The sequence below is a fragment of the Candoia aspera genome, chromosome 2, assembly GCF_035149785.1.
Source record: "Candoia aspera isolate rCanAsp1 chromosome 2, rCanAsp1.hap2, whole genome shotgun sequence".
NCBI lineage: Eukaryota > Metazoa > Chordata > Lepidosauria > Squamata > Boidae > Candoia > Candoia aspera.
The window spans coordinates 125,336,177-125,352,314 of NC_086154.1; the positions used below are offsets into that span (position 1 = coordinate 125,336,177).

The window sequence follows — 16,138 nt, forward strand, 5'->3', positions numbered from 1 at the left end:
CCAACCAAGATTTTCAACAATGATCTCTACCCATCCCTTTCCCTATGAATCCAATTTTATTCTGCATACATAAAGCATTCTAGTGGCCTCACAAAAGCATTGTTCTGCAAACATTTAGTAACCTTTAAAAGACAGAAGCCTTTCTGAAAAATAGCACCACAGAAACAAACATATGCACTGGCACAAAGAACCAAAAAATATTTCATCTGGAATGTAGCTGCGTAGGGACTGCAGAAGCATGTGATGGTAGCCCAAGATTCAAGTCCCCTCAGCACAAACTGAGGGGGCAGCTTTTGGCAGGAAGAACTATCAAAGTAAAGGATGTGCCTTTGATAAGACTATGGCTAAAATGCACATACATTCCACAATATCAAAGCAATTCTCCCCACTTTTTCTAGATTAAAGTTTATTGTGCATCATCGGAGAGCTTGTTCCCAAAGGCGCACACTGCAGTCCATGAGCTTTATGCACACAGATTCCCTTCAGCACTCAGTTTTAGCCTGGAATCTCATTCTGAGCATCATGGCTCGAGTGTGCCCTACGAAGTGAACCAAAGATGCAAAAGGAAAATCACAGCAATGTTGTTTAGGCTCAGACCAAGCACTGAATCCAGAGAGAATGGCCATTTCTCAGACAAGATGAAACCACTTAAAAAGCTTCATTTTTCATTCTTATATATACATATCTATCTACACAAACACACACACATATGTATGTATGTCACAGTATTAAGCTAGCACACCTAATTCAAGGCAAAAGGCAGCTTCACAAAAGGGAAGCCAAAAACAGCGAGTTTCAGCCTGAACTGTTCTTAGATTTGCTTCTGCACCATCACAGGATTTTATGGAAACACATTCATGAAATCTGCCTCCCTTTCCAGTTTTTTCCCTACCAAAAATGTGTGTGAAGGATGAAATACAATTCTATCCTGTAACTCAGTGTTTCTCAAACTTGGCAGCCTTAAGATGTGAGACTCCGACTCCCAGAATTCCCCACCCAGCATGGGGAATTCTGGGAGTCAGAGCCCACACATCTTAAAGCTGCCAAGTTTGAGAAACACTGCTGTAACTGAACATGTGATCAGCCCAGTTCTTAAGCCCCTTTTACGATAGCACAGCTACTGCCCAACAATCTTCTTTGCAGCACTTCAAAAGGCCTCCAAAAAGAGGCCATGGTTATAAGCAAGACATGGAAATGTTAAGCTTGGATCAGCATTTTACGCCTTGCTTTTTTTTTTTTTATACTATTAAGCCAGACTAGGTAGCTGCTATATACAGAGGCTCAATGCAATTAGAACAGTGTTTAGCACACTGAAATGTAACAAAAGTTTCTCTCCTTCTCCACAAAAATATTGTTCTTACAGAAGTTTATTTGCATAATCAAAGAAAAGTCAATTAAGCACTGCTGAGACATTAGCCACACTGTGATTTCTAGCAAAGAAAAACCCAACTTTGGATCCTGGCTGCGGCATGAAATCTCACCCTGATAAAAATAAGGCCACGTGTTGCAAGAGCTACAACTGAAAACTGACTTACACATCCGGGACCAAGGCTCAGCTATCATGAAAGCAAAACTATCAAACAAAGAACTGGCCTTTAGCGGATCCCACTGGGAAAATGTTACATTCAGCTGCCTCTGTTACATTGAGTTGTGAACAGTTCCTTTTGTAAACTTGTGTGCTGATTAATTATAATTTTGTTATAAATACACAGACAACTCCCTATGTCACAAATCATAAATAGATCCTGTTGTGGCTCCCACTCCTGTAAACATTTGGCAATACCTATACACACGCAAACACACACTCATATATATATATGTACAGAAAATACATACATGGATTGCTTCCAGCAAACTAATGTGCAAAACACGGCTGCCTCCCATGGAGGACAAGTGGTGAGGTATAATTGTATCTGCATGTGAGTTACCCGTAAGCTACTTCAGACCTGCTCTTCAGAGCTCCAGGTAGCCACAATACCTGCCCTGAGTTGGCATGGATCTGCTGATTTACCCCCACCCTCCCACTGGCTAAGCAGCATCAGGTGGGGGAAAGGAGCATCACATCATGGTGCAATTGCGCTGTTCACCGTAAGAATTGTCCACACGATCAATTTCTTCAATGACCTTTGTGAAGATTCCTTGAGTCATCTGCAGGGAAGAAAGATGGCATCAGAGTCACTCCAGGGGAAAATTTCACCACTGTGTTTAAGCAGCAGCAGAGAACTTACAGCATTCCGGATGGTGGACAATACCTCATCAATGCTGACCCCTCACCACAATGACTGGCACTGTTGAAGCTTTGCTACTATGGTAGGAAGAACAGGTTCCCCTCCCATTTTGAGGAGACAGAGAAAAATCTGACTCATTTCCCCATTAAGAGGCATTAGTTTTATGCCTGTGCTTGCCTTCTATTGGTAAACTTTAATAATAAATGTAAGAACAACAAGGTTATCTGCTTATATTCAGATGCTGGGATAAAGACTCCTAGCTACTCTTTTCTTCAAGGTGGAACTCAACCCACGTACTCATTCCATTCAAAATTAAACCAGTGAAAAATCCGTAGTCTGCTGCAGAAAGACAATGGATTTATGTGGGCATTTGAAGTGGCATTTTTATGACTTTTAGATCTTACTCCCCACTCCTAATTTAGGTGAAATCAGAGTCAGACCTGGTTTTCTTTTGCTGAGGATTCCAAGAACACAGCACCCCAAGAATCAGCAAGTTTCCTGCCTTCATCTGTCTTCACCTGACGACTAGAAATGGTAAGTAATTAAAAGCAAAACAAAACCTCACCAACACCATCATACTGCAGGCAACTTTTATAGATGTATTATAACCACAACATAAAGATCATAATGGATCAAGACTACTGCAGGACTTCCCTGCAATACTTTCTGCTCAGAATAAAGGAGCTTGTAAACATCCAAATCATATTCTTTCACTCAATGCTAATTTTCAAAAATCTTCTTACATCCATAAGAACTAAGAACGGAGTTAAAAATAATGCACTGAGGTTGTCTCCGGAGACAAGATTTGATGTAGATAAACATTCAAAAACACACAGCCCTATCCCTGGAGCAAGAGCCAATAACAGTTTATTATTTACAAAAGGGATCAATTAAGATAAAATTCTTCTTTGGAATGGCAGGAATGTGGATGTAGGGACTGGTACATACACCGTGGTATTCATGCAAAGCAGAGAGAGACAACTTTTCTGCCCAGGAAAAGGAAGTGTGTGAAAGAGACCTTCCCATATGCTATCAAGAACCGATCTGAGAAAAGGCTCTTGGGGTTATAGGAAAGTCAAAGCATGTCCTGGAAGAAGGGAATGGCCACCTCTCCTGGAAGTAGCCAGAAGTCACCTGCAGTCACATACAATTGAAAGACAATTGTCATTTCACTTTACCTGTAATTCTGGCAAGATATAAAAGTAGCAAACCTCAGGGTTGGGTTGGGGGGGTAGCAGTGTAGCATCCCTTGACACCCACCCGGCTCCCTATGCTATTAATTTTTTAAAAGATTCTTTTGATTAAATAGGAAGCAGGCATGCTGTAAATGCCAGCTTCAGCGTCTTTAGTACAAGAATACCCTGCACTTTTTATCTCCCACAGGTATATTTTTTAAAAATGGTGGATGACTGCCACATAACTTTGTTCTAAGCTTGTTTAAAAAAAAAAAAAAAAAGTCAGAGGGTATAAAGTATGGTGGATGGGGACGCGGTGGCGCTGCGGGTTAAACCGCTGAGCTGTCGATCGGAAGGTCGGCGGTTCGAAACCGCACGGCGGGGTGAGCTCCCGTTGCTCGTCCCAGCTTCTGCACACCAAGCAGTTCGAAAACATGCAAATGTGAGTAGATTAATTGGTACCGCTTCGGCGGGAAGGTAACGGCGTTCCGTGAGTCATGCTGGCCACATGACCCGGAAGTGTCTTATGGACAACGCCGGCTCCAAGGCTTTGAAACGGAGATGAGCACCGCCCCCTAGAGTCGGACACGACTGGACTTTACGTCAAGGGAAACCTTTACCTTTACTATAAAGTATGGTGAGGGAGTGGGAGAAGGAAGCCCTTTTAGGAATAAGTAACTACAGGTAGTCCTTACTTAATGACTACAACTGGGACTGGAATTTTGGTTGCTAAGCAAAGCAGTCATTGAATGAATCCAACCCAATTTTATGACTTTTGCAGCTGCCATTAAGCAAATCACTGTGGGCACTAAGCAAACTACATGGTTGTTAAGCAAATCATGTGGTTCTCCATTGATTTAGCTTGTCAGAAGCTGGCGGGGAAGATTGAAAATGGCGATCACACGACCACGGGACACTGTGATGGTCATAAATAAGAATTGGTTGCCAAGTGCCCAAATTGTGGTCATGCGACTGTGGGGACGCTGCGATGGTTGCAAGTGTGAGGACTGGCCATGTCAGTTTTTTTAGCACCACTGTAAGTCCAAACCATCACTAAACAAATGGTTGTTAAGCGAGGACTACCTGTACAATTTCCCCCATTTCAATTATTTTGCAAATATGTTCCTAAAATCCCAAAAATCTACCAGCCAGAAAGGTTGCCTACTTGGATTCTAGAGCTCAAACCTTGAAACAGAAAAACGAGTCAGATTACAACTGATATTTTAAAGAGATTGAAGCTATTCTTATTCCTGGGCTACCGTTTCTCAAGTAATAGACAAAGGTCTTACCTTTCTAATGACAGATCAGCTTTATTGCCAACAAGCACTACTGGCATCCTGCCAAAAGAAGGAACATTTCTAAAGGTTGCTTTTGTGTGCTAAACAAAGAAGTCATCCCACTTCACTCGTAACTTCCATCGTCAAACCGAGGGGGTCACCAGCTCCGGACTCAATGCAACAACTCTGGCATATGAGGAGGACAGTTCTGAATTTTAGGTTGCAGGTTTGTATCTCAAAGGCTGAAAACACTTGAAAGACCTACATCTGGTTGTAAGCTTTCAGTTGTTTTACATGTGCTATGCGTACTCCCTAGGGCAGTGTTTCTCAACCTCTGCAAGTTTAAGATGTATGGACTTCAACGTGCTGGCTGGGGAATTCTGGGAGTTGAAGTCCACAGATCTTGAACTTGCAGAGGTTGAGACACACTGCCCTAGAGAAGGAAAAATGCAGCGCGCAAGTGCTCAGAGGAATCCAGTTCGGCGTCGGTATCACTACATTCCAGGCAAAAGCTTTGTTTTATATAAACCTAAAAAGTATCATCATTTAGAAGTGATTTATTCTACTAGCACTATTGTTCAGTCTGGAATCTATTTCTGGGACAGAACCTGGAGTAAGGTAAACAAGTTAACATTTACAGATGTTTACAGGGACATGGCAAGCCTTCAAGCCCCTCCCCACCCCATCCTTTCAGACAAGAGTTCTTTCCATGCTCATATTCTTGAATATCTTCCCCTAGAACGGCATTCCTCCTGGACTCCGCCATGTTAATGTTTACCTTGTCTTCCCTCTGCTTTCATATAACTTGCTGTGCAGGGACTTTACCACCTGAAAACTGGAAAAGGCAAGAGGAAGAACAGAAGAGCTCTTTACATCTTTAGTGTAAGCCAAGCACTGCATGAAAAGTAGAACATTTAAAAACACTGTCCCCAAAATGGCCCTTATGGATAGTTGTATAGGAAGCAATTCACCAGAAAAATATAGTGTAAATCTGAATGCTTTTGATTAGAAAATAATGAAGAACTCTGCACTGTAATAAGCAGCATTTCAAGGTGACTGAAAAACAAGACACGGTGGCATATGAACACAGAATTCCGGATAGACAGACCTGGGCTTAGAGAGACTAATAAGGCTATTCCAGGCCTCTGATTTCTTTCCCAGATCCATTTCTGGGGACTCGTAATATCAAGGGAATAACTTCATGGTCTCAAGAACCCTGCAGAATTCAGGCAATTCCCGTGTTTTCATCAGGGTACAAGACCTCATTGGCCAATGCCTTGTACTGTAATCAGGCTCTATGCCCTCTTACCTTCTGAGAGATGTGACGGAATAGACCAGCACATAGCCATGGATGCCAATGATAAAAGAGTGAGGCAAGATAGTGTATTCATCCTAGGAAAAACAGAAGAAGAAAAGTCCCTATCGCTTTATGAGATTGCTGAAAGACACCGGCTGGGGGGGGAATTCTAATTCAGGCACAGATCATTCCCAATGCCAAGCATATATATGCCTTTGTGAATAAGTGGTTTCTGAAAAAATTTCAAGCCAGTGGGATCCTAAAGCTCTGAGAGATGACTGCTGGCCACTCAAGGGACTTTTGCAAAGTCACGACTGATGAATCCTAAAAAGATATCCACCCCGCCGCCCCACCTACAACTTCCAAGCCAGCGGCATTAAGGTGCAAGCTGTTTATCTCTTATCCCAGGCGATGAGCAGGGAAGTCTACACTTGCAAGTGATTTGCTGTAAACAAAAATATTTTACTTTACCTGTCCTGCAGTGTCCACAAGCTGCAAGTGGAATTCGTCCTTTCCCACCATCAACATTTTGTTGTAAGCTTAAATCAAAGGGGAAGAAAGAAAGTAGATGACAGATGTTACCTGAGCCTCTCTGATCCCTTCCTAAAATTAAGCAACACCCTGAGCTGCTCTACACTTGAGCTATTTTGATTCCTTTGCCACCTCAGTTTTTCCTTGGGCCAGAGCCAGCTTTGGCCTAGAACCAGGTGAGACATCTTTATCCTTCCCCAACGTCTGAGCTCGTTCTATTTTTCCCTCCTACAACCAAATTAGTACGGATTCATCTGAACTGGGGAAGGTGATACCCCCAAGTTAGCTCCATCCAAATGAATTAGGTTAAGCTCCCCTTAATACTGATTAAGGATTGATGGAGAATGTAGCCCCCAACCCCTCTGGAGTGTATCAGACTGGGGAAAGCTAGCAGCCCCTTCTTCCAGTGAGGCCCATCAGGAAATCTCTCATCCACCAGAGGCACTCAAAAGACTGCCTGGGCACAGGCAGGTCTGTCATCTTATGACAGCCTTTAGCAGTATAGCTGCAAGCCACACCGAACTACTTTATGTAGAGTATGTGTGTGTATATATATGTATATATATGTAGAGTAGGTTGCAAGGAAAGGTCCTAAGTTGTGATGAGAAGAAGCAAGACAACAAATGCAAATGAAGAGTGTTTTGTTAATACCTCTTGGTGTTCCACCCTCCAAAGCAACTGTTGTTTGTAAATGACAGTAGAAATCAGCTACATTTAGTTCTAGATGGTGCTTCAGAAGTTGGCAAGGCAGTCAGCTACAGCAAGTCTTCAGCAGAAACCACATGCCAACTTGTTCAGCTGTAAAGATTTATGCTGGCAAGGAAGAATGCCCAATGGTCCGCACATTCTGGCGGCATAATGAAATCAGAGCAATTGTCCATCACATCCAGAGGGTATCCCATTTAATTAAAATTAATTATTAAATATGATTACCCTTATATTTAATAATTTCCTATTCTCATATTGAAATAATAAAGGCACATCAGGAAGGGGGCCTGAGTGTCATAGCCAATGGTTTGGAGGAGCTACCAGCTGTGTACGCTGGCGCTTGCAAACTTAGGTGAGCATATTATTCATAGGAAAGCACAGCAGCATAATTACAACAGGGTGCCCTGCTCAGTGGAGAGGCAGTCTAACAGTCCTAAAGAATGCCTGCACTACATCCCTGATGACCTGCAGAAATAATGTTCAGTTCATGAGGATTTATTGGGCAAATGTATACATGTATCAACTCTTTTAACGATGTATTGCTAAATTAGCTGTGCTCCAGTAAATGCTTTTGCTAGGTAAACCTCCTCTCCTCATGAGCGATACTTGCCCTAAACCCAGTGTTTCTCAACCGTGGCAACTTTCGGATGTGTGGACTTCAACTCCCAGAATTCCCCAGCCAGCAAAGCTGGCTGGGGAATTCTGGGAGTTGAAGTCCACACATCCGAAAGTTGCCACGGTTGAGAAACGGTGCCCTAAGCAATGAGAAACCAACTTAACTATTTCAGCAGATGGAACAGATGTATAAGCAAACCTGCCTTCCAACAACCTACATTTGTTCTTTGAATAAAATGGATGGGAAGGGCAACCTTCTACAAAAACAGGAAAGGACTGGTGTGCAGGGGGAAGGGTTTGCGGCAAAGCAGGAAATGAGTACAGAGGTACTAGTGAATCTGTTAATCAGAAGAAAAAAAACTCAGACGTTTTAAGTGAGGTTTTACACTATGTCCCAAACACTCAAAACCTGTCTGATTTTAGCATAATTTGAGAAATAAGAGATATGTTCTATAGCAAGCCATAGGCAGCTGACATTAGTGCTAGAGTCCTATATTTATATCCAGTCTCATTCCTTTCTAGTCACAGCAAGCAAACGAGCTCTCTCATACTCAGAGCTGTGCTTTGCCATCACCATCTAAGCCAACATCTCCTGTAGTTTTGTTTGACTCTGCTCAAAATTGTTTTGAGCAGGCAAGAAGAGAGAATGCTCTTCTTTCCTATGTACTAGACTCTAAGAATGTAAACATCTGGAGGATGCGGGGGTGTGGTGGAAGAATAAAAGGACAGGAGATGTCATATTTCTCAGTGATCAGCACCACACTGTCCCCAACTGGATTAACAGAATGCTTGCCATTTTCATGTGCATGAAAGATTAGCTAGTTTTGATTCTCTCTCTTTTCAGGACATCCTACTTGAGTATACAAAGGCTGTGTCCTAGGCACGCTGACTTCACTGTACTTACTTCCAAGTTAATGGATACAGGCCCAGACAGTAATTCCTGCTCAATGAAATTATGCCTGAATGACCAGTTGACAGCTGCCCTTTATATATGCTAGCAGTCTTCCCCAAGTGTCGTCTCTGTAGTCCCAGCCAGTGGGAAGTCTGGGGTCTGTTCTCCCAACACATCTGGGAGGCACCCAGTTATGGAAAGTTACTTCAACAGTATGAACAATGATTCCCTATTGCAGGAATAATCATTGAATATAATCTTATAGTTATAATTATTATGTGCCATTTTGAGATGGTTGGGTATTTTTAAGGGAGATTGGAAAGACTAAAAAATGCATCCCCATAATTCTTAAACATGTTTTTCGCATTAACTGCATCAAAACATCATGAAGTGATCGTCTGCAGACCCTGCAGCCCTGGAAATTTCTACTACGTGAATATGTAAACTATTATTTATCAAATTTGTCACTGCCCATCTCCTCCGACCAGAGGGACTCTGGGCAGTTTACAATATAAAACAATATATAATAAAATTCCAACAAAATCCCTCAAACAATTTATTACCTGTGAATTGCAAGGTGGGGCAGGGAAGTTGCCCACAAACAACAGAAGCAAGATACGGTATGAATGGGTGGAGGTATAAGTGGCTGCAGACTCTGCTGCTGAAAAGTCGGGGCACCTTTGAATGGAAGACCTTGGGAGGAGTTCCATTGTGAAGGGAATCCTTTTGTGCAAGATGTAAACAGAGCTTGTTTTTATTTTTTTCCCCTCCTTGTCCCTTACCTCTGGTCTTCCCTTCATCTCCACCCACATGCACACTTTCCCCCCTCACCTTTGCAATGTAACCTGTCCCTTGCCCTCATCCCACCTCCATTATGTTTCACTCTTTTTACTCTCTCTGCTGGAAGGAGAGACATGAACATTGTGTGTGTCATACGTTTCTGTGCAAGAGGAAATGGTTTATATACACAAATGGGACAACCAACTTTATAACTGGGACATCATACTGTATAAACAATTAATTTGAACTAGTTATTAATTCACTGTATACATACTTATTTGGAATCCTGGCTTTCATTTATGAAGAATAGGTGCTGGCAGATACACATAAATGTACATTTGCAAACACATATGTAAGTGTGCTGGAACCATTTGTTGGGGAGGGAATTGCAAGGGCTGGTTTTAGCTGGAGTTGGCAATCGTACATTGACAAGGCAGGGAAGTGCGGCATGCACAGGATATATGTATTTCTCCCTATTTACTATTCCTTTGAGGATCGGGATAGTCTTCCTTTCAAGCAAACACAGTGCCAACATGAACTAATGCAACAAGAACTAATGTTCTTGGCATAAACTCGAGGTTACATAAGCCAACTTTATTATTTATCAAGCCCCTCCTCTCCCTCACACCTTTTCTTCCTAGCAAGGAAGAAAAGAAATACGTCTAATAAAAGCATAACTATAGCACTTACTGCTTTCCACCGTGGGGTCATAGCACTCCAGAAATTCCCCATCGATGAACTGGTGAGCAAGAGATGTTTTACCTGAAGAGGAAAGAATGGCAAAAGAAATTATTGCTGTAGAGATTTACTGGCTATGAAGATAACAAGAATACAATACAGTTTAAGACAACAGAAATACATTCATATGATCCTGCTCTTAGAACTGTTGAAGATAACAGAATAAAGCTGCAATAATTAAGATTAACATATCCAAAAGGGGAAAATCAAACAAAGTCGTTTACATTCTGTATAATGTGAAGGTCTGCCATGAACAGGAACATTTTTTTTATCTATATACTACTAAAATGTTCATTGTGTTTACCTGTTTGTACCCCCAAGTTAGCCCAACCAGTGCATTTTACCACAATTTTTGAATCAAGGGACCTAAAGTCCACTAACTTAAAGAATGCGTACAAAATCCAGGACCCATCACTCCTGGGGAATTGAAATTTCCACAATGTTCAGACCCGTTTTATTCACAAAGTTGTGTGCATTGCAGCATCCCCGCAGTCACATGATTGTGATTTCCGATGCTCCCTGCCAGCTTCCCACAAAGTCAATGGGGAAGCCAGCAGGAAGTCGGAAATCGCTCCCACTGCTTTTTTGCCCACCCATGGTCATTCTGTTTCTGTTAGGTAAGTAAATATTGACTTATTATTGAAGTTTGTTCACCACTACAATTATTTTTCTATTTATGATATATACTCTTCGTAGATGATCATGGGACTGTACAGCATTGGGGCAAAAAAATATGGTCAGCCAAAAATATACTGTTCTTTCTGGTCACATCAGACTAACTACCTTTCTCTCAAAGGATGACCCAATGGGTCAAAGGGTTGTCTAGTCTTTTCTAGAAGTAAATATGTTCTTTGCCCATTACAGCTTTTGAATTGCATGACCTTTAGGTTCCATTGTTTAAAATCTGTAGCGTGGGGTAAGTGAGGACAGGAATAAACACAGTTTTACTTATTAAATGATACAAACTGCATGCATCTGATAAAATGGGCTCCAAGAGTGTTGGATTGATGGCAGCTCTGGAACTATTGGAAGAGTCTGGGTGATTGAGCAGACTTCTGATTACCAATTGTTTAACAATATGATTCCTCCTCCCAGCCCTAAGTTACAGTACTGGAATACAGCACTTGGAACAACTAATGGTATATCTGCATGCAAAACCTCTGGGTTTTGTTCATTTCTGATACTCTGAATAAATTTAAAGCTTGCTGTTGTTTATCTTATTAAACATGTATGCCACCCAACTCCCAATAACTCTGGGTGACTCACAACAATCACAAAATTACAATAAAATCGAAAGACACGAACCGTGTCTTAGAATTGTATTGTATCAACCCAATGAAGGGAAGGAAGCTTTCTTTTTCCAATGGAAAGCCATCAATATCAGTGACTTGATGTGCTTTTTGACTGAAAACACTCCCCCTGTCCAATTTCTCTTGGGAAACACTGAAGTATCCTGTCATATCATGCATTACATTTGGAATTTCAATTTTGGAAGATTTAATATCAAAATAAGTACAAAGGATATGCTGCACAGTTCTGAGATATACTGGGCTATGTTTCCAATATTTATCACTCTTTAGTAATAGGTAAGCAGACTACTGTACTGCCTATCACTATTGTATTTGAATACACACAAGCTGTCTGTGCAGCTCTTTCTGGAAATTTAGTTTGGGACACAGCACTGTTGAATACAGGTAGGCCACGTTCATGTAGCATGCTAAATTCAGTTCCCAGATTCACACACAGAACTGCTGCATCCACTATATGCTATGCCATCTCAAAAATAAATCTATCATGTCTTAACATAACCGTCTAGTTCACACATCGTTTCAAGACAATAGCCATCTGATGTTAAACCACAAACTACCTAACCTTGCTTTATCCTCAGCTAGCATGTTCTGCAAACCCAGCCACCTAGTAGCTCAAATAATTAATGTTCTATCTAAACAAGACTATAATGGTGAAGATCCAAAGTCTGTCCATGCACTGTCATGAATCAGAAAATAAAAAAAAACATTAGCAACATAGAAGTAGGACACACACATACATAATTCATAAGAAAGTGAGGAGATAAGCAAATCCCAATATTACTTCCTCAGTGCCACTCTAGTGTGCAAGTGCAAGCTGTTCAGTGCTTCAAATTTGATTTAGAGGAGGTGCTTCAGAATGCACAGAAGCATGAACGTGTTTGTGACTCATTAAAGCAGCCCTGTTTCCAAGATTGGACAGCCACTAAGGGAATGTTCCCAGGAAAGGACAGTGGAGGAGCTTCTACTCCCACCTCTTCCCAATCAGATCAGAAGCACCCCATACCCCCAACAGCTGGTCACTGTTTTGCCATCCATCACTGTAATTTAGCCAACAGTTCCCAGCTGTAGATACTGAGAAAACGTCAGGAAAACACAAGTGCATCTGCAAAGCTTTGTCACACTTAGCCAAGGAACTGTTTAGCAAGATTCACAACAGCTGAATTTAGAATGTTACTCTTGGCATCCTGCTCCCCTACCATATTAAGCTGTTTGGCTCAGATGTACACCTTGCTGTGAAGCATGTACAATATACAATGAAATTATTCAATTTCTAGCTAACCATACCAAACTTAATATTTACATTATATGCTTTTTTTTAGGATATCAATACGTTATTTTAGATCTATACATTCTACAGCAATGTAGGATGCCGTACTGTTACATTTTTTCAGATGCAGTGAAGATTAACTGGGTGCCTAAAATTTGAGAATAGCCAGAGCAATGTTACTATTAATGATAAGTTAGAAAGAACTGAGATTTAAATCTTTGTTCAGTTATGAAGCTTACTGAATGATTTTAAGCCAGTCATTGTCTTCCAGACCGACCTATTTCACAGGGTATTTTTTGAGGGGGGGTGCCTTTTAAATGGTATATTAAACAAAACATTGTACAGCCCTTCCACAAGCGTACAACTCCCACACTGCCAGTTTATTAGCCCTGTTGGCAGTACCACATCTAATGAAAATCAGAAACATCAACTCATTGTCTTTTCCTGTTTGGAAAAAATTCCCTAGGATGTCAGGCCTGGATGTCTATAGACTCCATCAATCTCCATTTATACACATACTAGCAAAAACAGTCCTAAAGACAGCATCACTCAGCAAAGGTTGATGTACAGTTAAATAAGTTCATAATTCAAATTCTTAGTCCAAACATGGAGCATTTTATTTTGCAATTAACTCAGAACAGCAGTTCTGGTGATCTCAAAACCCATTTGGATCTGTTCAAACAAGGCACAGATGGTTGATTAACCAACCAAGTGTACACATTACAGCTCAATATACACATAACTTCTCAAAAGGGTCCATGACATCCAGAGATCCATTAGGACGGGGGGGGAATCTCCAATCTTTTAAAGCACATTCTCATATAAAGGTACTCAGATGAATCTTTCACATAATCACTTAAACGAAAAAAGCTGCTGGAAATTTAATCCAAGGAAACAAACCATTTCACTACCCAGACACCCATGTATAACCTCTGACCTATGCTCATTTCCTCCCACTGCATGTGGATTAATAGAAAACATATCCCCAGTGACTCCTTGCATTTCTTTCCAGGGGAAGAGGAGATCAGATGTGTTGGGAATTGGGTAGGCACAAATAGCTCCCTGAGGACAAACTAGTAAAGGTCAGGAAATAGCTGCCCACTAGCTACAAGTTTTGCCTACTCACAAGCTACTCAACCTTGGCCTGAAGAGCAGAAAATCTACCTCCAGAGACTGTTTAAAAATAAGTTGTTCATTAATAAGAAGAGTTGCACTGGATGCAAACATGTGCACTGTTTAGCCACATTCCTCCTGATTAATCCCATTCCCTCCCCCAAATATTTTATCTAAATAAGGTTTCTCCAAGAATGCAAAGCTCTGCAGTGATGGCTTTATCAATAGCATTTTACACCACTCCCTTACTTTTTCATCAAGCTAATTTCCAAGACACACTTTAACTGTTCTGCACAACCACGTTGTTAAAGCTGCAGAGAGAGAAATTATATACAAACTTCAAGCCCAGGAAGCTCAGAGACAGGAAATCCACAAAGCAGGGGAGCAGAGCCCATCCCCAAATCTGGGCCACTAAGAGTCAAAGGGTATCATTTCATCAAAAAGCTCTATTTCCTACTTAACCGGATCTTTCCAGGTATACTTCCAAGCATAGTTCTGGGCAATTAAAAGAGCAGAATATCAGGATTACCCTATCTGGGCTGCAAATCTCCGGACAACCGCTGAAAGCAAAGAGTACGCCGGATTTTTGCAGCCAAAATATGGATGCCCTAATATCAACAACATTATTATTACTCCTTGCAAAGAGACCCCTTCACAGTTCAACGCTACCTAAGACCGCTGCAAAGTCACCACATCTGGATCCACTCAAAGGTCCGAGGACTGCCTCCGGCTCGGCATCTTCTACGACCACTTCACACGCTCACGCAATTGCTCCTAACAACGTGCCCCCGCCGAACAGTCGGGGCCAACCGAGGTGGGAATCTCCCGGACTTTCTAGCGCTTGCCCATCCCCACTCCTGCAAACTCCCGCCGCTTTCGCCTCTTTTATCTTCGCCCAGCCCCAGACGCCGCGTGCGCCGCCCTTCAGACGTGCCGCTGCGCTCAGGAACGGCGCAGACCCGCCGCCCCTCCCTCCGTACCCTTCTCGCTGCTCTCCTCCCAGCCATCGCCCTCGGCATGTGCCCAGCCCGCCCGGGCTGCCTTTCCATAGCGCTCACTTTGTTCCCCGCCGAACTTCCAACTACACGCCCGCGCCCTCCCCCACTGCTACGGGCTCCTCGCGCACAGCTCACTGGAGACCAGCCGCCCGGCACCTCCTGCCACGTGGTGCCCCCCGCGGACAGCGCCTAGCTTTCCTCCTGCCGGGCTGGGCGCCACTCACCGACGGAGCGGTATCCCAGGATCACGACCTTTCGGTAGCGCACGAACGGCATTGCACAACAGCGGCTCCAAGGCCAACCAAGCGCGGGGGAAAAGGGTAGTAGTAGGGGGAGAGGAAAGGGTGGGTACGGCAAGGCGGGCGGGCCGAACGATAAAGAGCCCGCCCGAGTAGAGCCGGGGACGCCGCAACTACAAACACCCACGTGACCAAAACACTGGCCTAGAGCCGCCGCTTCTGATTGGCCCGGGGCAAAGAGGCGCGTGCGCCTTGCGGATTCCTCAGTTCCATTCATGAAAAGTACGAGAGACTAGAATGGAGCGCGTGTATGTTCCAAACATACAACTGAGCGTAAGCGCGTGCCCGCCACTATTTTGCTTCTGTGACGGAGGAAGAGCGGCCTGAGGTTCTTTCACCGGCATGACTGCTCTCACACACACATCCTGCTTGGGTGTAAACATCGCCGAACGCATTGAGATTTAATTCCTGAATTAAAATGCATACCGAGTTTCTTTCCGCCAAGTGGTCTGATTCTCCCCGATTGCCCTTTTCTTCTGTGGCTTATGTTAGCGTTTACTCGCCTATTTATTTTAGCACGCCAACCCCCACGCGCAGTTCTTGAACCTTTTACAGCAGGACGAATCTATAACACCATCTAGGCCAAATGAAGTAATTCTAAAATCCTAGGGATTTAAATGGGAGAGGGAAGCACTTCCTGAAATCTAGATCTTCAGTTCACGTGCCTAAAAACCAAATCGTTCTAAAGCAGAAACACCACTCCTTGCCTATCAAACAGTGCAAATCAAGAAGTCGGGAAAATGTGGGGTCCTGCTTTAGCGAGCTGGCCAGCTGTTTTCAAGAAGGCTTACAACTTCTTTTTGCCAACAGTGTCCTAATAACGCAGCCAGCTTCCACACCTTCAGTCGTTGCAGATGGGAAAATGCCATTCATCGGGTTAGATCATTGGCCATTTAATGCTGCATTAGCT

The 16,138-nt window shown here is 42.8% G+C and overlaps 1 protein-coding gene across 1 annotated transcript; it reads right to left on the reverse strand.

The window, feature by feature from the left end:
• Positions 1–1,908: 1,908 nt before the first annotated feature.
• RHEBL1 (RHEB like 1) lies at positions 1,909–15,205 on the reverse strand. Its single transcript, XM_063296549.1, has 8 exons — positions 15,154–15,205; positions 10,194–10,265; positions 6,449–6,516; positions 5,990–6,072; positions 5,459–5,515; positions 4,693–4,740; positions 2,669–2,753; positions 1,909–2,148 (listed from the first exon to the last, which is right to left on the reverse strand). The coding sequence occupies exons 1-8, from the start codon at positions 15,203–15,205 to the stop codon at positions 2,059–2,061; spliced, it is 555 nt and encodes a 184-aa protein (XP_063152619.1). The 3' UTR covers positions 1,909–2,058.
• Between the last annotated feature and the right edge of the window lie 933 nt (positions 15,206–16,138).